The 23824-nt window shown below is 31.4% G+C and overlaps 2 protein-coding genes and 1 pseudogene across 4 annotated transcripts; 1 reads left to right on the top strand and 2 right to left on the bottom strand.

Moving 5' to 3' along the window:
* Window positions 1-1214: 1214 nt before the first annotated feature.
* Window positions 1215-2816, bottom strand: LOC114174387 (L-type lectin-domain containing receptor kinase VII.1 pseudogene; annotated as a pseudogene).
* Window positions 2817-4745: 1929 nt separating this feature from the next.
* Window positions 4746-7300, top strand: LOC114189816 (DNA mismatch repair protein). 3 transcript variants are annotated; one of them, XM_028078517.2, is made up of 4 exons: window positions 4746-4987; window positions 5611-5707; window positions 6292-6421; window positions 6858-7300. In XM_028078517.2, exons 1-3 carry the CDS (start codon window positions 4985-4987, stop codon window positions 6414-6416), a joined length of 225 nt encoding a protein of 74 aa, XP_027934318.2. In that variant the 5' UTR covers window positions 4746-4984; the 3' UTR covers window positions 6417-6421; window positions 6858-7300. The 3 variants fall into 3 exon arrangements, with proteins under 3 accessions (XP_027934318.2, XP_027934316.2, XP_085531586.1); XM_028078515.2 differs by lacking the exon at window positions 6858-7300 and having other exon boundaries at window positions 6292-6835; XM_085675460.1 differs by lacking the exons at window positions 4746-4987; window positions 6858-7300 and adding an exon at window positions 5053-5416 and having other exon boundaries at window positions 6292-6835.
* An 8635-nt stretch (window positions 7301-15935) lies between these two features.
* On the bottom strand, window positions 15936-19817 carry LOC114191817 (soluble inorganic pyrophosphatase 4). Its single transcript, XM_028081223.2, has 9 exons — window positions 19585-19817; window positions 18741-18885; window positions 18600-18628; window positions 17860-17925; window positions 17674-17781; window positions 16899-16964; window positions 16695-16815; window positions 16412-16493; window positions 15936-16227 (listed from the first exon to the last, which is right to left on the bottom strand). The coding sequence occupies exons 2-9, from the start codon at window positions 18874-18876 to the stop codon at window positions 16185-16187; spliced, it is 651 nt and encodes a 216-aa protein (XP_027937024.1). The 5' UTR covers window positions 18877-18885; window positions 19585-19817; the 3' UTR covers window positions 15936-16184.
* Between the last annotated feature and the right edge of the window lie 4007 nt (window positions 19818-23824).

Below are 23824 nucleotides of genomic sequence, written 5' to 3'. Positions count from 1 at the left end.
ATCTGATCCAAGATTGTAGCTTATAAACTTGACTGTTTTGTTCTCCAACCTGAATTCATCTTCTCCAACCTGATTACATATTTATATCAGTAAAAAAAAAGAAATGTTCCAAGAGACCATTGGCTACTTTTCATGTTAAATTAAGGACTTTACGCATTATCTTTTCAATGGTGCATATCAAACTGTTTTATTGATATGTACTACAATGGAAGAGATAGAGGTAAGTAATATGACACATGTCTTGATTATATAATTGAATAAATTATCATTTGAAAACTAAAATACATATAGTCTTAAAGTGAGAATTAAGTAATTAAAATTATACATCGACAATAATCAATGTAAATTATTGCTTACCAATGTAAGATGAATAAATCCACTGCATATGACATATGCTCCTTTGAATTGGCTATGACAAGCTGATTTGTAAATTTTCTGAAGATCTGTCAATTTAAAACAGCAAAACATTAAGGTATTCTGTTTTGGAATATTAAGTTGAAAAAACTATGGTACTGTTGTAAGTTGTAGTCACTATTGGTAGAAAAATACCATGGATATGAAAGTTTACTGTGTATAAAAATCAATATAAGAAACCCTTTTAATTATTAAACTAAAGCTATTATTCCCTTCAAGATACCCTCACTTATTTTTTGTCATAATAAGCACTTACATTACATTGTAGCATGCCATTAACAATAGTATATTTCTTGGTTTTTCACTCCACCAACAGTGAAAGTCCTTGGATTATGCGACTGGGGGTGAAAAACTTAACTAAAAGTGCAATAAAAGTTTTGTTTCAATACACTTTTGTTTCAAGTCACCTTTTTCCTTGACACTCCTGCACCGTTAACAATAAAAGTGCAATGCTCCTTAACACATACTGCAAAACGCAATTGAGACATAATTAATAAGTTTACTTATTTTGTTAATAATATAGAACTCAAAAAATCACTATAAATTAACTTGTAATCAGTGAAAATATACTTCTTTTACACTGAGATTAAACATCTGACATATGAACACAAGATTTTACAATAAGAGATTAACAAGTGGTAAATTAATTTATATCTTTTAGGCTTTCACTTTTTTTTAGCATAGTTATAAAATAGGCATAAACCATTCCCAAGTAAATGTTGCAGGTGAAAATGCATTTTTTTTATCGGTACCAGTGTCAAACTTCGAACAAAACCATCGAAGCCATTTTCAGAATGCCATTTTCATTGGAATCTATTACTATATAGTATGTACTTAGTACATGCAATAGAACAAAATTTTAAAGCATATACAGAATGCCATTTTCAAACAAACAATTCAACCGGTATGTAACAATAGCCACTGTCATGGGGACACACTTAACAAATCTGCAATGATGCATTTTGCAGTTGTTGCAATGAACCAATACTTAAATGATTTTCTAGGCTATTCATCTGCCCTCAGTGTCACACACAGTTGAGTAGGAGCAGCGAGAGGCAAAAATATCCTGAATTGTGGGGTAAATGCTGTTACCAAAGCTCCCAACATATTGAGCTGCTGAATTTATTTTCTCAACCAACCCTGCATCTAAATCCTCTCCCTCAAGCACTTTCACAACCTGTCTCATACTTGGCCTAACATGAGGATCAGGGTGAGTGCACAACAAACCAAGATGAAGAACCCTCTTAACCTCATCAATCTTACATTCACATTCACTTCTCCCTTTTAATCTTTCATCAATACCAGAACACTCTTCTCCTCTCTCCATTAGCCTCATCAACCAAACAACCAAGGTTGGCTTGTTCTCCTCATTAGGCCTTCTCCCACACACCACCTCCAAAACCAACATTCCAAAGCTGAACACATCACTCTGAGTTGAGGCTCTCCCTGTATGAACAAGTTCTGGTGCCATGAAACCAACAGTTCCAATCACTTGTGAGGTTTGACCAATCTGCTCATGATGATGCATTGTGGCTAGTCCAAAATCCCCCAATCTTGCATTCATATCCTTATCAAGCAGCACATTGCTTGACTTGATGTCTCTGTGCAACACCTTCACCTCCCAACCATCATGCAAATACAATATACCATGAGCTACATCCTTCAGCACCTTCACTCTCTCTTCCCACCCAAAAGTTGTGTTCTCATCACCATCAAATATTCTTTTATCTAAACTTCCATTATCCATGTAGTCATAGATCAAAATCAAGCTCCCTTTCTCTTTCTTACACCAGCCTCTCAATGGAACCACATTCCTATGCTTCAACCTGCCTAAACTTGAAATCTCAGACAGAAACTCTCTCATTCCATGCTCACTGTCATAAGGAATTCTTTTCACTGCAACTTGTACTCCTTGAAGAAGCCCTTTATACACTTTTCCATTCCCTCCAAACCCAATTACATTTTGGTCTGAAAATCCTTCAGTTGCAGCATAAATGTCCTCATATCTTACACGGTGTGGCCAATACTCTACTTCCCAGTCTTCAATGTTTTCTTCCTCCTCCTTTTTTATTCTCCTTTTTCTTTTGAGAAAATACACAAAACATTACAACTGCACTACCGATGACAAACAAAACACCTATAGTGATCCCTGCAACAAAACCTTTTGACCTAAGAATAGATTCTCTGGGAAGCACAAATGAAGGCAGATTCGTAGTAACTAAAGCATCACCAATAGAAACATTTGAGTTACTGAAGCTCCAAGTCAAAATCTTGTGACTCTCCACTAACTGCCCTGTTGCACCACAAAACCCAACATACATTTCATCCAAAAGCACTTCAGAAAGATCTATAAGCTCACTAATCAAAGGCTTGTTTGGTCTATTTTGGCCTGCAAGAGTCATCGTAACATTAACTCTAGAATCTAAATAGTCAATCCACACTTGATAGTTCTCACCATTATTAAGCTTCAAATCCTCAAACTTTTCACCACCGTTCCCACCCCAAAATCCAGCAGTATGGGAAGTAAAAGAAACAAGAGAGTTTACGTCCACCCCCACTTGGTCATGGAAATGGGGATTGGACCACTAAAATTATTTGTATTCATTATCAACTCAGAAACTCTGGACAAGTTAGCAATTTGGTGAGGAATGGTATCACTGAAACTGTTGTTACTAACATCCATAGTTAGCAGATTGGGAAAAGATGAGAAGTTGAGAGTGTGAAGAGTACCTTTTATGCCATGATTTCTTTCTCAACTGGGTTTCATGTCGTTGACAAAGAAATCCCTAACAGCAGGTTCATCCCAAAAGATTAGAATGATCGAATTGGAGAAAAAAGAAGAAGCGAAATGAAAACCTAAGAGATCACCTTCGACGGCAACAATCTTCGACGGCGGCGAAACCTTCGACGACGGCGAAACATTCGACGGCGGCACAACCTTCGACGGCGGCGAGGCGACGGAGACAGGATCTGTTTTGGTCGTGGTTGAATCTCGGTGGAGAAAAAAGAAGAAGTGTGTGGACTGATCGGGATCGAAGAGAAAGAAAATATCACAGTTCAGTGCACTGGATGTGAACAGTTAACTGTTTGCGGTACAGTTTTTCTAACTTTAACTACAAAACAGTACAGTTTAATTTTACTGTTAATAATTCAGTTATTTTTGGTTTTAAATGGTACAGTTAACTTAAGTGCAGTACAATTCAGTTATTTTTGCCCAGCCCTATGAACAATGTATAGTGTATAAGTTTTTATATATTAGAGGCCTTGAAAAATGAAAAAGAGAAAAACTAATAATAGTAATTCAAAATTATTGAAAAACAAGACAAAAAAAGATAAATATTCTAATAGAAAGAATTTATAATATCCATTTTACACTTAGATTAATATATTAATTTCAAGATTGAAAATAGTATGATGGACCATGAGAGTCATCAACCCTAATATCCCTCATGTCTTTAACTTGTTTCATCTTTCACAACATATTAATATAAGGCTCGTACCTATCTTAAATTTAAAACTAATTTTTATAAAAATAAAATAAAATAGATCACGCTTATTTGGTACGATAAAGATATTAAAGTTAAGACCCAAATATTATTTAAAAAAGTTGAATCTCAAAAAATATTTAATTATAATTATCAAGTTAGATTTTAAATTAAGAAATTATATATATATATATATATATATATATATATATATAAATTTTATTGTTGATAAAAAAATTGTAAGAGATATAAAAAGAATACACAGTATATTAGAACTCAGTAAAATAAAATCTTATCCAATAAGTCCTATGAAGCCCAAACACAAATACAACACAAATATATATATATATATATATATATATATATATATATATATATATATATATATATATATATATATATATATATATATTAAAATCTATTAATTATAATTTATTATCTAAGAGGAAAAAGTCCACAGTCGATATATTAATAAAAAATTTAAATAATTATATTTAAATAGTATATAAATATAAATAATATATTGATTAATATTTAAATAACTATGCTAATAAAAGTTTAAATGTAAATAATATATAAATATAAAAAATATTAATTAATATTTAAATAATTATATTGATAAAAATATTTAAATTATTATTTTAAAAATAATATACTATTGGATATTTAAATAATTATATTAATAAAATAAAGCGAAATTTCTTCGCATAAAATATATTGTATTGAAAAAAAGAAGGAAAAGTTTATAAAGTGAAAATGTGATTAGTGAAAAGGATTGGATTGAGATCCATAAAATCAAAACTCCTTTGTTAAACAATATAACTAAAGTATTAAATTAATAAGAAAAAAAAAAGGTTAGGTTTTTGTTTCTGATTGTTCTTTTCCTTCACGCCCAACTGCAAGGAACTCCACCTTTCTCTAACATATTTTTCATACGCATGAAAAAAAGCTTCAGTTTTATTTTATTTTTCTCCCCTTTCCTTCCTTCATTTGCCAACCCTCACCATTCCTGCATCTCCTCCCTCCCCGCGGTTCCAACCTTATTTTTCATTTCTTTTCGCTTCCTGCTTTAGGAAATAGAAAACATGGTTAGTTCTCTCTCTCTGTATTATCTTTAGGTTTTTGGGAAATCAGAGAATGAATAAGAGATAACTGAACTGAACCTCTCTGCAATTTGATGTTTTCGTCGGAAAATCTCGAAAACATGGGAATATGTGTGCACTGTGTACTCTCTTATTTTAAACCTTTTTCGGAAGTTAGTGATTATATTCTTTAGGGTCCAGTTTTAGTTGAATTTAATGTTGATCTGATAATCAGCATTGAGCAGTGTAGAACTTATATATTTAATCATGTGTTTGGATCTTGGGTAACTGTCTATTCGCTTCTCTTTTGGTGAAAAATCTTTTGTTGATATCAACTCCAGTTTTTAATGTGTTAGATTTTTCAGAATCACAACGTCTCCTCTTCTTCCTTCAATCTGCTCCTTATCTGGCTGGAGTTATTTCAAATGCTTCTAGGTGATAAAAGTGTTAATCCAATTATACGTTAGTTGTGATTGTAGTCTTTCACACTAAGTTTGTACTTGAACATTTAGCTATAAGTTTAAGTATTTCCAGCAGCTCTGTTGGATTAGAAGTGGTGTTGAATTTGCTATTAACCAGTTGTGTATTCAGTTTTTAACTTCAATAATCATTGTTTCCATTTCGTTCAGTTGAAAATGAAGTTTCTTGATTGGTACTTGAAGATTGGGTTTGTATCTGCTTTGGTTGGGGCTTCTATGGAGGTGTTCATGATCAAAACTGGCTTCTGTGTGAGAACTTTCCTTTCTTATTCTCTAACTTCTCTTGCCCTGCATTACCCTTTTCTTGATTTTCCATTTTATGCTCTTGTTGAAGCGGGTTTTTAAAATTTATTGTAATTTTTCATTCTCGTTAATAAGACCTTTTGAGTGAGGAGCTATAGAGTTGGTTTGGTGGTAAAAATGGAAGGGAGAATGGGATTTGAATACTCCTCTAGTAAACATATTATGGATTAAAAAAGAAAAAGAAAAAGATATGGCATTTTGAGTTGTCTAGTGCTAGCTGCTTATTATTTTGGTTTGCTAGATAGTATTGATCTTGCATTCTAATGTAGTGATGTTTTTTCGCGGAGTATCATGGTCTTCCAATGAAAATGAAATTTGGAAAATATCGTGTACTCTGTTATACACGTCTTTCACATTATTTGTTTTGGCCAAGTTGCCCAATAAACACAATATTTTGGGTATGTAAAGAATTTAATAACTATTTTCTAAGGTATTGCGATAACTCCCATGACTGTTTTTCATCAAAGGATTTTGACTTTATAAAAGTCTGATTTTGGTTCAATTTTTCCTTGCCTTGTATTTGTACAGATGACAAAGTAACTGTTTTGGAGTCAGAAAAGCGTGCCTGGGAGAATTCCCCGGATGCTCAGGCAATTAGAGAAGCTCTCAACCCCTGGAGACATATTGAGGCCGAAGAAACAAAAAAGTCCTGACTCAAGTATGAAACATTTTCTTCAAATTCACTTGGAATTTTTTGAGAACACAAGATTTATTCGAGATTCGAGAATATACTGGAATAAAATTATGACAATTGGACTAGTTATTCTGTTATGAAACTGGATCTGGTATTGTCCATCCGACAAAGTTGCTTGCTTGCTACATCTTGTCAGCTGGACCCAAATCATGGCAACTTTGGGATGGCTCACACAACCTTCAACTTTTCCATCTGGGTTTGAATCTTTTATATATTTTATTTGACTTTTGAAGAAGTGTTCAGTGTTTTCTTAGTAATATGATACACGTACAACACCAAGACGAGTGCAAGTGTGTAACATTATTCTCAACCAAAAGAAACCGCAAATGTTTCTTAATTTGCTTCGTTACCTCTTATATGCAAGTCTTTTTAATGTAATTCTACTCTTCTACAATTTCAGACCTTTGATATTTCATCTCCTACACGCAAAAGAGAAACACATTTTGGGGATGCTTCTTATGGCCCTATCGTAGAGCTTCCACAATGTTTCCATGGACTGTCATAATCATAATTCACTAATGTCTTTTGATCTTGATGATTGTCACCTTCTTTGTCTATTCTTTTTGAAGCACATACTAGCTTTATTTTCATTATGAATCTATGATAGCCATAACAAGTGGGAAAAGTAGGAACTATGGTTGGGTAGAGAGTAGAGAAGAAAGATGCTGTTTGAGTAAACTTTTCAAGCATCACTTACAGGAGAAGAAAAAAAATTGAATCAAGTCCCTACGTAAGTTAAAACTTATAATTAGCTCTGCAACCTTTTTGTAGATTCTCTTATCTTACTTTTCTCTAAATTGTTAACTTGAGGTGCTTCACTTAAGAGAAATTTGATTTATTTTATTTCTTCTATAAGTGTATTTTGAGAGCTGTATCCAAATTATCTTAGAGTAGACTGTGCTTCACAATCTGCTAAGTGCTAATCAATGTTTATTTTCTATATGGTCGTCCCTTATTAATATAAGTGGGTGTTTGTTTTTCATGATTCGAGTTCGGATTACCGTTACCCCCCTCCCTCCCTCCCTCCCCCTTTTATTAAACTGGTCATTGTTTGTTTTCGTCAATCTTTCATGAGCTTGAATGCTGTGGTTTGCTTATCGGTTCTGTATTAAGAAATCTTCTTTCCTTGTCAGTTTATTTCCTTTTATTTGTGATCTAAACTAATTGCGGTAACCCATATCTGTGTTTCATGGTATACTTACAAGTCTAAACTGATGTTGTTCTGAAATTTATTACACAGAAAAGCACTAAATTTAAGTGCCGACACCTTTCACACCCACTATCTCAATATAAAAATTCCCAAATTTTGTTAGTTTAAAAGTAATTTTAATGGCTGAGATTGATTCGGATCGCGGAAAAATTGCAGAGGATCTTGGTCCCCAGCCATCATCTGTGATCTGTAGCCCGTCTCCAAATGTAAAAGTCTGCAAGCTCTTGCAGAGTTGCATGTCTAGCCACCATCTGGCCTCTGACTGATGACACACTGAACTTAGACCGATTCGTTCCTCATATGCTTCGTGCCATCTGTTTTTCTTAAGCTCAAATCCAAAATTTGATCAATTGCCCCATTTTGTTACTTTGTCAAATGTTGTCACGTGGATCTAGACTGATGCATGCTGGATAGTTGAATTCTTTTATTCGCTTTTGTATATGAAGATTATATTTTTTTTCATGGTTAATCTAGTAGTTAAGAACTTGATTCCAGTTTTTTTATTAAGATTGAAGAAGAAAGCATTAAAAAACTGTAATATTTTTAAAATTAAATGAGTCTGCTTGTTTAACTTTTAATTTGTGGTGGTTTGGTTTGAACACTTTCTTTTTAAACTAACTGATAAGTGAGTGAATAGGTCACATTAAAGTTCTGTTTGTATATGCGGATGGATATGAAGGAGCTTTTCCTGTTTATATTTGTTCATATGTGAGGAGGTGAGAGTGGGTAAATGCGAGGAACAAGTCCATGGAGTAGAGGAAAAGTCAGTTGGACGTGCATGAGAAGACCAAAATTGCACTCTGCTTTAGACTTCACATGACAGAGATTTGTCCTCTCCATTGGCCATGCATGGAGAGATTCCTGAAAGAGGCAGAGAATTGTTTGACCATGGTGGTAGTTCATGATAGGAATAAAAAGTACAAGACACAACAATATAATATATTCAAGTATGAGTTCAAAGAATTGTGTATACTGGAATCATTGAAGGATCCATGGAAACACGTATAAGATGTTACTGTTCTTTTTTTGATAGATTATCCTAGGACGTATATCAAAAGTGTGTTTGTTGTTACACTTTTGATATTCATCCTAGAATAACCTAGTAGAAAGAGAGCAATAACGTCTCATATGTGCTTCTATGGATCCTTCATTGATTTTAGGTATACAATTCTTTGAACTCATACTTGAATATATTATATTGTTGTGTCTTATATTTTTTTATTCCTATCAGTTCAGTGTTTGAAAACTTCACTAAATTCTTGTGAATACATATAGTAGAGGTTCACGATTTCTTCCTTCTTTGGCAAAATTTGTGATTGTTGGTGTGAGCTGAGTTCGTGGTGTGTGTAAAGTGCAGGTGAGCTGAGTTTGGTGAAGTTCGGCTTAAAGGAAGGTGGTGCTCGAGGAAGTGTTTTGGTGGAGTTGCGTTTTGTGAAGAATGGTTGCTGGATTTTGTTGGACGTGCAGGGATAAGGTGTCATGACTAAAATAGATGAAGCTCACAATAATGGAGTTCAGAGGTGAAGATAATCGATTATATGAGACTCATAATTGATTATGCTTCAAAATGAAACACAATCGATTATGATACCATATGAGTGATTATTCTCACATGGTTTTTTGAGTTTGCAACTTTCTTTTGGATACGTTTGCATGTGTTTCATGGCTTGGAGGTAGGTGATGGTTAATGGTTTGGTATTAGCTCAGGATTGACTAGTATAATTGTTGTGTTGAAGGTGCTTTGGTGAAGGAACTTTGGGGTTTGAAATTTCCTCTGGTTGGATCATTGCATAGATCATCAAGTAAGTTCCAAACACCATTTCTTATGCATACATGTGTGGTGCTTTTGTTGATCCATGGTTGAGATGTGTTCATTGGCCTTTATAGTGAGAGCTAGTGAGGCATTAAGACATGAACTTTAAGTAAAAATCGGTTATGTGGTCATCCATAAATACTCGTTACATGAGAGAATTGGAAGTTTATACATACAAATAAATAGTTTAGGAAGAATTTTAAGTTTATATATAGAAATAAATAGTTTAAGGTTGACTAATATTGGATTAAAGTATTGAACTGAAATAATGAAACACTAATACAGTGAGCATTTTATGTTTCTACAAAATATAATTATTATACTTAAATTTAATGAAGTCAAAAATAGTAACCACTTTTTGTTTCTAAAAAATGTGATATGACATCTTCAAAGCTATCATCAGTACAACTGTGATATGACGTTAAGTTCCAGGATCGTTCAGAGTTTCAGGGTTGAAATGTGAGGAACACATGTAGTTTTGAACATTATGAGTTCGTGCATATTGGGAGTTTGATATCCAACAATTTCGTACCATTATTTGTTGAAGACATTTTCATATTACGGGTCATGAAAAATAATATTTGGTCTTATCACATCATGCAACACATGATGAAATGTAGGGACATGTCCCTTCCATATGACATTCTTATCACACACATCATGATTCATTATGGGATGAACTTATACGTTGATGAATCCGTTTTACTAGGCTAGTGACACCATTTTGTTAAAAAAAAAAAAAACTTCATAAAATTGAATATCATTATTGTCAACGGGGTTTGACAGCATGTCACAATCAATCAAGAGAATGAACATCCAAAATGGTCAAGACTCACCAATACACGACGACCATGTTGACAACATTGGACATGAAGTATTTGACAATTTGTAATAAAAATGTGATAATATATTTTTTTTAATGGTTATTGTCGGTTGTTAGTTTTTTTGTTAAGGGGAAAGTTAAACTCACAACCTATTTCATGCTTCTTCAAATTTTATCAAACCAATCTTTCCTTTCAAATTCTATCAAATTAATCTTATCTCTTTTAAATTCTATCAAACTAATCTTATTTCTTTAAATTGTTAGCGGGAAGGATCCACAACTTTCTCTTTCTTCTAACCAAGAGATTAGCTTATCACTCCTTTTTTAATTATTGTAATTTAATTGTATTTTTGTCTACTATTTTATTGTATCTTTTTATTTTTAACATTAATTATGTCTTGTGTATTTAGAACAATGTAAAATAATTTTTTATGTTTTATGACAATGAGAATTTCACTTAAATAATTGTAAATTATTTCTCTTCAAATTTTATTAGATTTATTTAAAAAAAAGTCGTTAATTTTTACTTGTCTCGATAATGCTAGATAATTTACTAATCACACACGAGTATTATGTACAAATAACTAATAGTATTTAATTTTGTTTACAATAAGAGTAAAATATTATTTTATAATTTTATTAATTAGTTTTTATTTCTTTATCATATTTATTGAATCATTTATTAATTTTCATAATTTTTCTTTTTTTTTTACTTTTTTTAATCCAAATAATTCCACGTCTCTATCTCTTTTACCTCATTTCATATTTTTCTTACTTTCTCAAATTTATTCTTGGATTAGGTTGGTTTTAACCGCTAGAACTAAGGTCTAGTATATTATAATATGACTTTATTTTAAAACTAATTTTTTTGTTTAGGTTTAAGTTTCTTTTCTTGATTTTTCAAATATATATCAGACATTACTTTACGTGAAATTTTCAGAGTATTGTTCGTTCAACAATTTTCTTTTTGTTGTAATAAAAATCTACTTTTTTTGTGTGAATCAAATACAAATTATCTACTACAATAATTGAATACCATTCAGATTGTACTAATAAAAGTGGCCGTCAAATTTATCAATGGATTTTGTAAAAGGATTCAACAAACAAAGGAAATAAGTTAGTTTTCTTACTTGGTGCAAAATCCATTTGGAAATTAAAAAGTGGGGTAAATTTTGAAAAACAATTCCACCCAGGACAAGTCATGCAACTGAAATCTAAACACATCCTAGTTTTATTCATGTTCAAAACCTAGCTTTCAGGTGAATTTAATATGTTTTGTCCAAAATAAGTTAAAAGGTTAAAATTCACCTGAAACTTAAATTCACTTGAAGCTACAATAAAGGCGCCTTCTTCCTACACCTCCAAGGTTTCTTCAGTACCCCCCAAATTTATCATTTTACCCTTAATTATTTGTAGGTGAAAGTGGGTGAAAACGGGTGGAAGAGCAGTAAATGAAATTTACTGCGGCAACTTGTCTCTACAACCCCAAATTATTTCATACCTTCATTCTGTCTGTTTCTTCTTCGTTTGTTCTCTGTTTCTTCTCCATTCTCACTGTGGTCCCAGTGCCTTCATTTTAATTTTCTCCGCTTCATTCTCTCGTGGTGGTCTCTGGTCTGAGGTTTAATTTTCTCTGTTTCATTCTCTCGTGGTGGTCCCTGGTCCAAGGTTTGTGTGTTCACTTTCATTAATTTTATTTTTGAAATCTCTCTTCTTTATTCTCTCATTGCCACTGTCCTTCATTCTCTTCTGTCCTTGAAGGTGTTCCCTGTCGGAGGTTGAGTTTCATTCATTCTTTTTTCTGGAAAGCTCTCCTCTTATCTTCTCTGCAGGTTAGCCTCTTCGAATTTGATTTGAATGGTTGGAATGTTAATATCAGTTTTGCATGTATTTTCCTTTTTATTCTGTGAAACGGATCTTGTGATACGTTTCAAGAAAAAGCGAAATGGATTTCAAAATCCGTTTGACAAATTTTATATTTTTTTTAGAAACGAAATTCGAAATTCGTTTCAGAAAAGTATGGAACGAATTTCGAAATTCGTTTCATAAGTTTCCATGTATTTGTTTTATGAAATGAATGTTGGGATCCGTTTCATACTTTTTTGAAACGGATCATGAATTCCGTTTCACAAATTTTAATTTTTTTTCCAAAAACGAAATACGTGATCCGTTTCAGAAAAGTATGAAACGTATCCCAAAATCCGTTTCATAAAGTTTCATGTTTTTTTTTAAACGGATTTTGGGATCCAGTGATGGGAAGATGGAGGAGCGACCAGACATCATCTGAAGTGATGGTCATCTCCCCAATGGGTAGATGAAAAGTATTAGTCTTGGGATGTCATCTCTCCACAAAACCCAATACTAACCCAAGATCAGTATATTCATATAAAATATCGCACAAAGGCGATAATCAAGAAGCTACCACAAAGGGGGGAAGAGAAGGGTGAGGACGTCCTAATTTCTTCACTTTTTTAATATAGGAGACTATTTTCACAACTTGATCCTAACATAAAAGAAATAAAAAAGAATAAAAATACATAACAATAAAATTAAACATTTATAAAAACTTCTTTCTTACCTGACAATCCCATATCATGCGTGCAACATGATCCTGGTACGAAGTCAATAAAGATGTATCAGACGGACCACCTGGAAATCCTGCACCATCGTTATCAATCCCCTGCTCCTCGTCCTGAGGAACATCAGAAACCTCATGCTCAACAACATCATCTTGAGCAACATTAGGCTCGTGCTGACCCCTTCTACGAGCTGAAGCTGTCGGTTTCTTCCGTGCAGCATCCTACGTGGAACTCTCGGGTGCATCATATGAACCACGTCTAGATAAATTTCCTCGTGTCCTAGCCATATCTATAATTCAAAGTTTGAAACATTACAATCCAATATAAATTTTCTCGTGTCCTAGCCATTTCGTTTTTGTTTTTTATCTAATTTAAAGTTTAATTATCATTTAGTTTAATTTATTTTTATAATTACATGTATTTTTCAAAAAGTTATTTAAAATATATATATATATATATATATATATAATTTTATTTTTAGATATATATTAAAAAATATGAAAACATAATAAAATAAAACAAAAATTAATAAATAAAAAAAACATTTAAAATTTAAAATACATATACTTTAAATAAATTAAAAATAGTTATAATACAATGAATACTTTTTTAATTTACAGTTTAAGTATTTTTTAATTTAATTTGTTCTACTATTTTTCTTTTATATAATTAATTAAGAAATAAATTAAATAAAAAAGTAAAATTTCAAATGATTATACCATTTAAGAAAAATCCGTTTCAGATGTGATTATACCATTTAAGCTCAATTCAAAATACAAGAGATGTGATTATACCAAACAAACACGAAAACAACTGATAAAGACAGAAAAAAAGTTGAACAATGAACCAACACTAGGACATGCAGAATAGTCTTTATATTTTCTGGTATCAATCATAGTCTTCGTGTTTCTTTGGTAAAAACATAATCTTTAACACTTTGTATCAAATGTTTGGGTTATGAATCTAAACAAAGAATCATTCATTCTTAGACAACAAAACTTGGTTCAATGCAATAAGATAATGAAAAAATTACAAATTTAGAAGGAATATTGGATAATAGGGAAATTGGAAGTCTAACCAAATCCCTAAAAATGAAGGGTATGAGTAGAGTCCTCATTTGTCGGTAATGTGATGGCAAACCAGTACCAAACAACAACCAACTTCTTTTACACACTTAAGTGAAGATCATAAACAAATAAAAGCACATCAACACACACAGCAACACAAGTCTTCTCGGAATCCAAACACTTGTTTATTTGTAGTTTTGGTAGAACCAAGAGAAGAAGGGTAAAGGGTAATAGAGTAGGGACTTTCCTTTCAAATTTTCTTTTCACCCTATTATCATATAATTTCCCAATTCTATAATCTCTGCCTTTCCATTATCTCTAAACATAGTTAAAATATAGTAACAATGTGATATCCATATATTTATCACAAATACATGAAATAAAATAAAATATAATATTAAAAAAAAAACATGAAACGAATATCAAAATCCGTTTCCCAAATACATGAAACCGAACGCAAAATCTGTTTCAGAAATAACAACAAAAATTTACAAAACGAATCTCAAATTCCGCTTCTAAAAGTGTAGAAACGGATTGCATAATCCATTTCATATAAAAAAAACGCAATATATAAGAAACGGCTTTCAGACTCCGTTTATAAAAAACATGAAACGGATTCTGCAATCTGTTTCATATAAACAACGCAAGAAACAACTTTTGTAATCCGTTTCTAAAAATCATGAAACGACTTCTGTAATCCGTTTCATAACATAAAAAAAATTTTAAGAACCCGTTTTGGCACAGATGGAATGATTATATATATATATATATATATATATATATATATATATATATATATATATATATATATATATATATATATATTCATAAATCACCGTAAACATTCACGAAAAAACATTAAAAATTTGAGAAAACTTAACTTGCTGCTGCTCGATGATCTTCTCCACAAATGAAGGAAAAGAAGGAGGCAAAGAAGGCGGCAATGAAAGAGGGAGGAGGAAGCGGAAAAAAGAGAAGCATTTAAATGTGTTTTTAGGTCAAAGATTCTTTGATTCTTTAGGGGTGCAGAGGCGTGCCCAGATTCGTTGGCTGGTGCAGGGGTGTAGTGCGAGTAATAATTTTTTTTACTGTTTTTTCTCTTTCTTCATTTAACTTTTAACTTGGACAAAATTGGAAATAAAAAAAGTTTTGGGGTACAGGAGAAATGGTTTTGGGTGCAAGGAGAAGCCCCCTACAATAAATTTTTTTCCAACTCTAGCTGGGTTCAACTTAGCTTAAAATAGATAGGAAATAAAGTAAACGTTTTTAATTGGAGAAATGTCATTTAAATTAATAGAATTACAATTGATTTTCTTTTTAATTTGTTTGCTTAATTTTCATGTCAATAGAATTTTTTTAATTCTACCAATCAATTGGCAATAAGAAATGAAAATGTAACACATACATCTCAAGTACATATTGTTCATGTATTTTAATTATATTCAAAATATAATTACTTGCATTTTGTTGGTTGCATTGCATGACTGGTGGTTGTCTTCGCAAAAATGGAAAAATTAAAAATGATCTATTTTTATTATATAGGAAAGATAATCAACATTTAAAGTAACCAAAAATAGTTATATGCATATGCTTCCTAGCCCTTGGGTCCTTGCTTCCCAACATACAGTTTTGGATGTATTGATCAATGTTCTTGTGTATAAAATAAAATTGTCTTGCTATGCCGTTTTTCTATTGATCGCAGAAAACTCTGCAGAATGCAACTGCCAAACGTGTAGAGTGTCCAATGGATCACAAAAGAAATAAACATTACTTGAATGAATATCTATCATTGTAATATAAACATTCCGCTTTGCAAGCTTAAGGGTTGCGATTTTGGGTGTATCGAGAAGTATAACAAGGTCAAATTTAACGCCAATTTTTACATAATTGCGTGATAAGCAATCAAATAATTTTGATCTTTTTGATTCTACGCAAATTTTTTGGGAGAACCAATGGAAATTAGAACATAAAGCGAGGCGCAATAGGTGTTGTAGAAATCCTTTATAAGATGTAAGATTATGGTCCAAATATTCGGTAGATTTAGCTATAATATAAAACTTTGATATTAATAAATGAAAAAATCATTCACTCAAAATTAAGAACATGTATAGAATTTGCATGGTGCTGCCCTGATATATCAATGCACACGCAACAAGATAGAAAGCTTTGATTTCGTCATAATCGTAATTATAGCAACAGTCTTCACAACCAAACATAGTGCCAAAAGCATCAACATCACCGCCTCAAGCTCTCCACAACGTAGTCAGCGTACAAGGTCCTTCACACAACAACCAAATAAATTATAAACCTCTATTACCATTTTAGCACATGAATAAATGAGTAAAGTAATAAATTAAAACCATAAAAATATTTTATAATTTTATTAAAATATTATTTCAAAAGGAGTATCGTAACTGATGTCAAAACGGTTTATTGATAATATCAGATTGGTATTTGCTTACATGGAATGCTTGATCGCTTCATAGGCAGCTGAGGCAGGAAGAAAGTCGTTTACTGCAACTTCCTTGTTTTCATTCTTCTTGTCTAATTCCTTTATGAAGGGAAACATAAAAAAAGAGTTTGACAAATATGGAGGCTAAATGATACTTTTGCATGTCGCTGTTGTGTGTGTGTGTGTGTGTATATATATATATATATATATATATATATATATATATATATATATATAGATGCTAACATATAAGAAGTACTGAACAAACATTTTGAAACATTTGGAAAGGATACAATCCTCAAAAAAGCGACGGATTTCAGCTAAACGGTGGGGAGGAAGGTCCTTGATATCATTGTAATGACGATACTCGGGATCATCAGCACATACAGCAATTATCTTGTCATCTTTCTCACCCTGAATTGCATCAGAATGGTGGTTCTTCAGTAATGGAAAGACAAAGACTCTTGCTATGAGGAAAAAGGGAGTGTCTGATATACCTGGTCAATCATAGGCATGAGTCCAATAGCTTTGGCCCGAAGAAAGCAACCTGGAAGAACCGGCTCCTGTGCAGCCAAGCACCACCAAAGCTTATTAGTACTACCACAGAAGCAGTAAAAACATAAAACAAGCAGTGCTTAATAAATGCTAAACTAAAGATGTAAAATGTAGGATGATACTCAATTGTGTAATACGAAGTAGATGGACTAGGAAGACCAATTCATTCATTTGTCATATTGGTGTAAAAGAAAGCCAGAGTAATACAGGATAAAGTATTTCCATGAATTATTACAACAGATGTGTTCTGGAATTGAATTACAGTAGATATATAGAATAAATTTACCCAGGTTTCCACTTTAAGATCACCTTGAGCTAGCTACATTTTGGATAAAGACTAACTTTTAAAATGATAAAGATCCCTTTGCACGACAATGGAATCAAGCAAATTAAAGAAACTCCACTGGAGAGGATTTACTTAAAAAGTTGACCTCGTTACTTTGACCACCAACATGAGTATTTGTTATTGCAGCAGTGGAACAAAAATAGTTCACGTGTTACAGAATCATTTTAAAAAATATTGCTATTTTAAAAATCAGTTTAGTCAAGTTGCCAAGTGCAAGAAGTCTTACGCAAAAATATTGATAAAGTGCAGTCCAAATGGGGAAGAAACTTTTTCAAAGTACAATGTAATTGGAACTCTGTTACTAAGAAATCCTCATAATTACATGCTTACACAATTTTAAGAAGTAGACATTATGAGCAGGATGCAATTACCTGCATAATAACCAGGACATCCATGGGGTCACCGTCCTCACAAATAGTACGAGGGATAAACCCATAGTTGTGGGGATAGACAACTGACGAGTAAAGTATACGATCAACCTGCACAGAAATGCAGGTTCAGCAATGCCCTGTAGCAACGTGTAACAAGAGAAGAAAAAGCTAGGCAACTACCACTACCTTGATAAGTCCAGTTTTTTTGTCAAGTTCATATTTCACCTTGCTTCCTTTTCCAATTTCAACCACCTGCATGATTCAGCCATAGTTCATAATTATACGAATCTAATTACTGAATAAATATCTTGTTTGATGGCCTTTAGAGAAAAATAAAAAATCACAACAATTTAAACGCACAACATGATATGTTGATTCGTAAAACATTATAATAGGTCACGTACACAATTTAGGAAAAGCTTCGATTTGTCATTGTATAGCATCAACGACGAACAAGACAAAGACAAAGAAAGCAAAAACAATATAATACAGAGCTAAATTTTGCCATTTCACAATGAATAGTCCCACAATGCCAGTTTGCTTAAACCTTAGTACAAGGGTAAACAAATTCAGTCAGGATCCCATACAAATAATCAAATGATGGCCTTCCAGCAAATCAGCTATCAATGGCTATTTCCATTAATAAGACAGATCAACTGATTGGAATTATCCAATATGTTTCCTGTCCAACCATCAATCTACAAACAGCCAATACTTGCATTTCTTAGCATAAGGTATCCAATACCAATGCTTGGGTGTTTGATACCTGTTCGAATTCCTTTTTATACAGACAAGCATTGCTTCCTACATCTATTAGGAATGACCATTTAGTCTCATCAAACAAGCATGCATATTATATATTTGCATAACATCCATTAGTAGACCTTAATGTTTAGGATTGCAAGTCTCTTAGTTCATATACTTACACAGTTGAAGATCTTTGGCGCTTCGGGTCCTGCATTGTGAGGGAAAACACAGTTAGTACGGAAAATAAAAGCAAAGGAGAAATAAATGCGTTAGGATCAAACCACAATCACACGTAACAATTTTAGAACGATATTGCCTACCTATCTCAAGATCATGCCATGGGTGTGCAGCAACAGTCCTCCGGGTCAAGGATGAAAGAATCCTCTCGTTAAGAGGAGGGTGTGGGGTGTGCTGATAGCCAGAAACCTTGTTTGGGGTCTCAATCGGTGGAGCCATTTCTTCAGTCTGAAATGAAATAATAAACATTATTTTTTTTGCATTAGAAAGTATTTTTACACAACTTACCAACCATTAAAAACCCAAATTTGACCTTTGACATTTCAAGAATCACCCACAGAACAGTCTCCGAAAATTAATACCATAAAAAGTCAACAATCAATCCATTTCACGCGTTAACTCCGGAGAGAATTTTTTTTTTTCAAATGTGATATTCAGAGACAACTAGTTTTCACTTTTTCAATCTCAACAACAGAAAAAAAATCTTCCAAAATCATCGACGTTCATCACGGTTTGATTTCAGTCACGCGCATTGACACCTCAGAGAAAAAAAAAAGATTTCGCATAGCTCACTCAACCTTTTCCGATTCAGAAGCCATTTTGCTTTTCCCTGCCGTTACAAGCTAAACGACATATCACAAACACCACACACCGGCAGGGAAAAGCCAAAACGGCCACAGATCTGAGCCATTCGTAACAGTACAAATTACCACACAAATCATTCTATTGAAAAAAATTATATATCAGCTGAGCAGAAGCTACTCAGAAACGTGGAGTCTACGAAACCGTGCTTCTAGCACTCATTCAGAATCCTAACATGTTAACAATTGATTTCGAAAATAAAAGATTTTAGCAGCCACGGAAGGTGGTAAACGACGGTGAAACCCTAATGGCGGAGGCGTGGAAAGAGGGAGAAGAGGAACTCACCGAGAAATGAAGGAGGTTGGTTGAAGAGAAAAAACGAAGGAAGTGAAGGTTGTGAAGGAAAAATAGATCTGGAGAAAAAAATGAAGAGGTGTGAGAATGGTGAATGCTTGTTGAGTGTGCAAAGAATGGGATGCGAGGGCGCTTATGTAGAGGAGGAGGATGTGATGTCTACGCAACGCGTTCCCGCTCTCCCTGCTGTTTCACAAACACAGACTTAGCCACTTCAACTTTTCATAATCAATTACAAATATGGAAAAGAAAAGAAAAAAAAAATAAAGAATCGAGAGAAAGAATCAAAGAATATCTGTTAGGTAAGGTGCCCGAGAATAATACTGTAATGAAATTTAAACTAAAATTAGAAAAAAAAATTATACTTTATGAATTCTCTCAATTATAATAATAATAATTATCCAGATTAATCACAGTGTTTGATGATGCTTAGATATTCGCGTTCTTAAATTTGAAAGAACATGGGAAGTGGCAACGCAAAAGAACGTTGGTAACATTTGATTAAAAATGTGTTTGAAGACTGTTCCGCTGTGAATAATGTTTAAAATGAGTTTTATATTTTAATAATGCTGAGAGAAAATGATTTAAAATTGTATAATAAAACTATATATATGATGATAATATTATTGTTGCTTAACATAAAATAAACCAAATTCATCGTCAAACTTAAATTAAAATTTAACTAAAGTTAGTTTCTTTTATTTTGTTTTTCTTTGTCTTTTTACGGAAGTATAATTTAAATGAGATAAAAATTAAGATATTTGATATTAATTATATGTAATAAATCAACATAAAATTATTATTTTTAATTTAAAATCTTAATTATATTTAGATTTTGTTGATCAATTCATCTTAATTTTTTAGCATATACTCTTGTTTAACTAACTTCTATATTAATTTTGAATGTGGGAAAAATTTTAGTGCTCAAGAATGGATAAACTGCTCCAGTTTATTCTTATAAAAACTAATCGAACTCTTACATTATTTATGTATTAAATACATCAATAAATAAGTTAAATCCAGATATAATTAAGCTTAATTATAGCTTGTAATTTATTTGATACAAATTAATTATGAAATTAAGACGAATAATTGTTAACGAAAACTCAGAATAATTAAAATAATTTGGTAACTGTTAATTGTGGGTTAAAAAGGATTAGGTTATTTCCTACTCAGCATGGATAAGCATTCCCTACCCGTTGTCCGTATATTCTGTTGGGACTGCAAAATCGCGTTCGCGGCTAACGCTAAATCAAATGCTGACTGGGTCTGCCGTGTACGTGACGTGGACCCACGTTGACTAAGACGGCGTTCCTAACGGTCGTGCGGTGCAATATGAGCCCGTTACCTACGTTACATTGTCTTCTGACAGCGAAGAAGTTTGTTACAGTTAACGAAACGGATCTTCACCCACGGCGATTGGGGATCAGGTGTGCTGGCCTACACCATTAACTTTTCTAATCTTCCCAGTTTTATTACTTTATATTAATAATATCATATAATAAATCCTATTTCACTAACAATCGTAGAACTGAAATATTTAAATAACTAGTATATTTAATAACGTTACTCGTAGTTCAACGAAACTATTTTTCTAACAATATAACTTATGTTTTAAATAACCCCACAGATATAATTTTCATTTTATGAGGGATGACTAAATATTTTATGATCCCTTTTATAGTAGGACCTAATTATTTAATCGGTTTGAAACATCAGTTAGCTTAGCTTAGTTAATAATATTAAAAAATATATATAATATTTTCTAATAAAATTATTTCTGATATTAGTGAAATGCTTTCAAATTCTATTATTAATTTAAACTTCTCTAATACGTTTTATAATTAATTTTAATTTAGCTAACTCAACCTTATTCAATATTATTATTTTTTAAATATTTGTAAGTTTAAATTTAAATATTATTTCCATTGATTATAAGGGTTAAATATTGTTGTAATGTTAAATTATAGTGTGAAATTAGAATTTCTCTATTTTTAAGTTATGATATAATTTGGTGATCCAATTTTAAAAATGAATATATATATTTTTTTAATCTAATTATGTTAATTTTTTTTATGTGTCAAACAATGTTTCAAGTGTTTCAAGCTTATATATCATCTTACAACATTGTTTGATATGTCCAAAAAGTTAAAATTATTGTGTTAAAATAATAATATTTATTCATTTTATTTAATGTGAAACCAAAAGTATCACTGTTTTGATCAAAAGTGAAGTACAATTTCGAGTCAAATTTTAGAGACTTAAATATAATTAAAAATACTTTTTTATGAAATTAATTAAACAAAAATAAAATTACCTGAACATATTTTCGTCCATGAAATATAATCATATTTCATTTTTTATTTCTAAAATAAATTGCTTTACTTTAGGTCCCGTAAAGAGACTCTTTTGGTCATTGATATTTTTAATTTTATAATTATTTTTATTGTTTTTACATATTTTTTTTTAATTTTAACCTAGCTGCTTTGAAAAATATTTGATAAGAAATAAAAACAATTTATATACACAGTAGAAAAGTAAAATATATAGGAGAGTAAAGAAAAATAAGGATTAAAATTAAAAGAAAAAAACTATAGGATCAAAAGTCAAACTAACTTTTATTAGGAATAAAGACATATTTAAATTTAATTAATTTTCGTAATCTGTAAGAAATTAGTTTTGTTGCATATATACTTGAGTGTGAAAATAGTACAAAATTAGACTTCAGAAATACTAACACATTAATGTATTTTAATTTTTTTAGTTATTGAAAAAGTTAGTAATGGCTAAGGACGTTTTGTAAGAGTTTTTTTACAGAGTATATTATTGGATGGAATATTACAAAGAAACAAATTAATTTTAATTATTATAATAGAGTAAATATGTATTTTTAAGTCCATCAAAATATATAAAATACATACATTATTTATTATATAAAACATATATTATTTATTATAAAATCTCATTTAATAATATAAAACTATTAAATAAGATATTATGTATATATTTAATAACCCATAACCGTTAAAATAAGACATAAACTACACTATTATACTTATCTAAAGGTTAAAATATCTTTTTTATCCTAATTTCCGTCAAGTTTTGTCAAATAAGTCCTAATTTTGATTTTATGTTCAAATAGGTTCCAATTTTTGTCAATTTTGTTCATTTGGTTGTTTTTTGTTAATACTATTTAAATTATTAACGACCATGAATACTGACTGCAATGTGTCACTTTGTGATTTTTTGAATTTTTTTTAAATTTTTTTAAATGTCCACGTGTCAACTTAGCAGTGTGCCATGTGTCAAAGTCAATGTTTTATATTCAATTTGGTCCCTATATTTATTATTTTTGTTCAATTTAGTCCAAATTTGTGTTAACATGAACCAATTTGGTCTCTCTCCAAATTGAAACCAAATTTAATTTTTATATTAAAATTCACATTTTTTATTAAATATTTTTATATAATATATTAAAATTCACATCATTAAAACTTTTATATAAAAATTAAATTTGATCACATCTTCGATAAGGATAAAATTTGTCAATTCTAAACAAATTTGGAACTAAATTGAACAAAAATTAAATTGAACAAAAATAACATTAAAAAACATTGATACTTTATATGAGTGTGAATGTTTATTAGAGTGTTATGATATCTTCATACTTGAATCCATACATAAATGCATATACTAATCAAAAGGATTTCCTCAATGGAATTCCCTACATTCTCATCAATTCATACCTCATCATCATACATACTTTACATTTCATATCACACATTCTCAAGTACATTCCACAAACTTAAGAACACATATACAAACTGCTTGAGATTTAAAAACAAAATTGCAACTTCCACGAAACTTATAAAATTATTTACTTATATTCAAACTAAATATAATTGAATCAAGAATGAAATGCGAAAATAATCAACTCAATTGGGTAATTGTGGAAAAAGTTATGTATCAAACGAACAATAAAGGTTAAAGTTGTCAACAACCTAAACTACTAGAATCTTACATGAAAAATGCTCTAACCACACACCTCCAATCAAAGATTTGAACGATCAACGTAAAGAACAATATGTCTAGGACTAGTTGTAAAACTTTTAGTTTGATTTGACAATTAACGAAGCGAAAATTTGAAATTTCCTGAGATGACTCAAAATAAGAAAGCACAACTCGCCTAGTGAGATCTCCTCTATGTCAAAGCTAGTTTTGGCACTCACTA

This window comes from Vigna unguiculata, chromosome 7 (genome assembly GCF_037176805.1).
Source record: "Vigna unguiculata cultivar grain cowpea cultivar isolate G323 ecotype 2 chromosome 7, ASM3717680v1, whole genome shotgun sequence".
Classification (NCBI taxonomy): domain Eukaryota; kingdom Viridiplantae; phylum Streptophyta; class Magnoliopsida; order Fabales; family Fabaceae; genus Vigna; species Vigna unguiculata.
The sequence above is the reverse complement of the archived record's forward strand: the minus strand, read 5'-3'. Positions and strand labels throughout refer to the sequence as shown.

Bases quoted from the DNA above. Each gene is read 5' to 3' on its own strand.
- LOC114189816 (XM_028078517.2), top strand. The intron at 5,708-6,291 runs GTGTGAGAACTT...GTATTTGTACAG, and splicing joins CATGATCAAAACTGGCTTCT to ATGACAAAGTAACTGTTTTG.
- LOC114191817 (XM_028081223.2), bottom strand. From the start codon at position 18,876: ATGGCTCCACCGATTGAGACCCCAAACAAGGTTTCTGGCTATCAGCAC. The intron at 18,629-18,740 runs GTAGGCAATATC...CTCACAATGCAG, and splicing joins ATGGCATGATCTTGAGATAG to GACCCGAAGCGCCAAAGATC. The intron at 16,816-16,898 runs GTATATCAGACA...GATGCAATTCAG, and splicing joins TCATGCCTATGATTGACCAG to GGTGAGAAAGATGACAAGAT.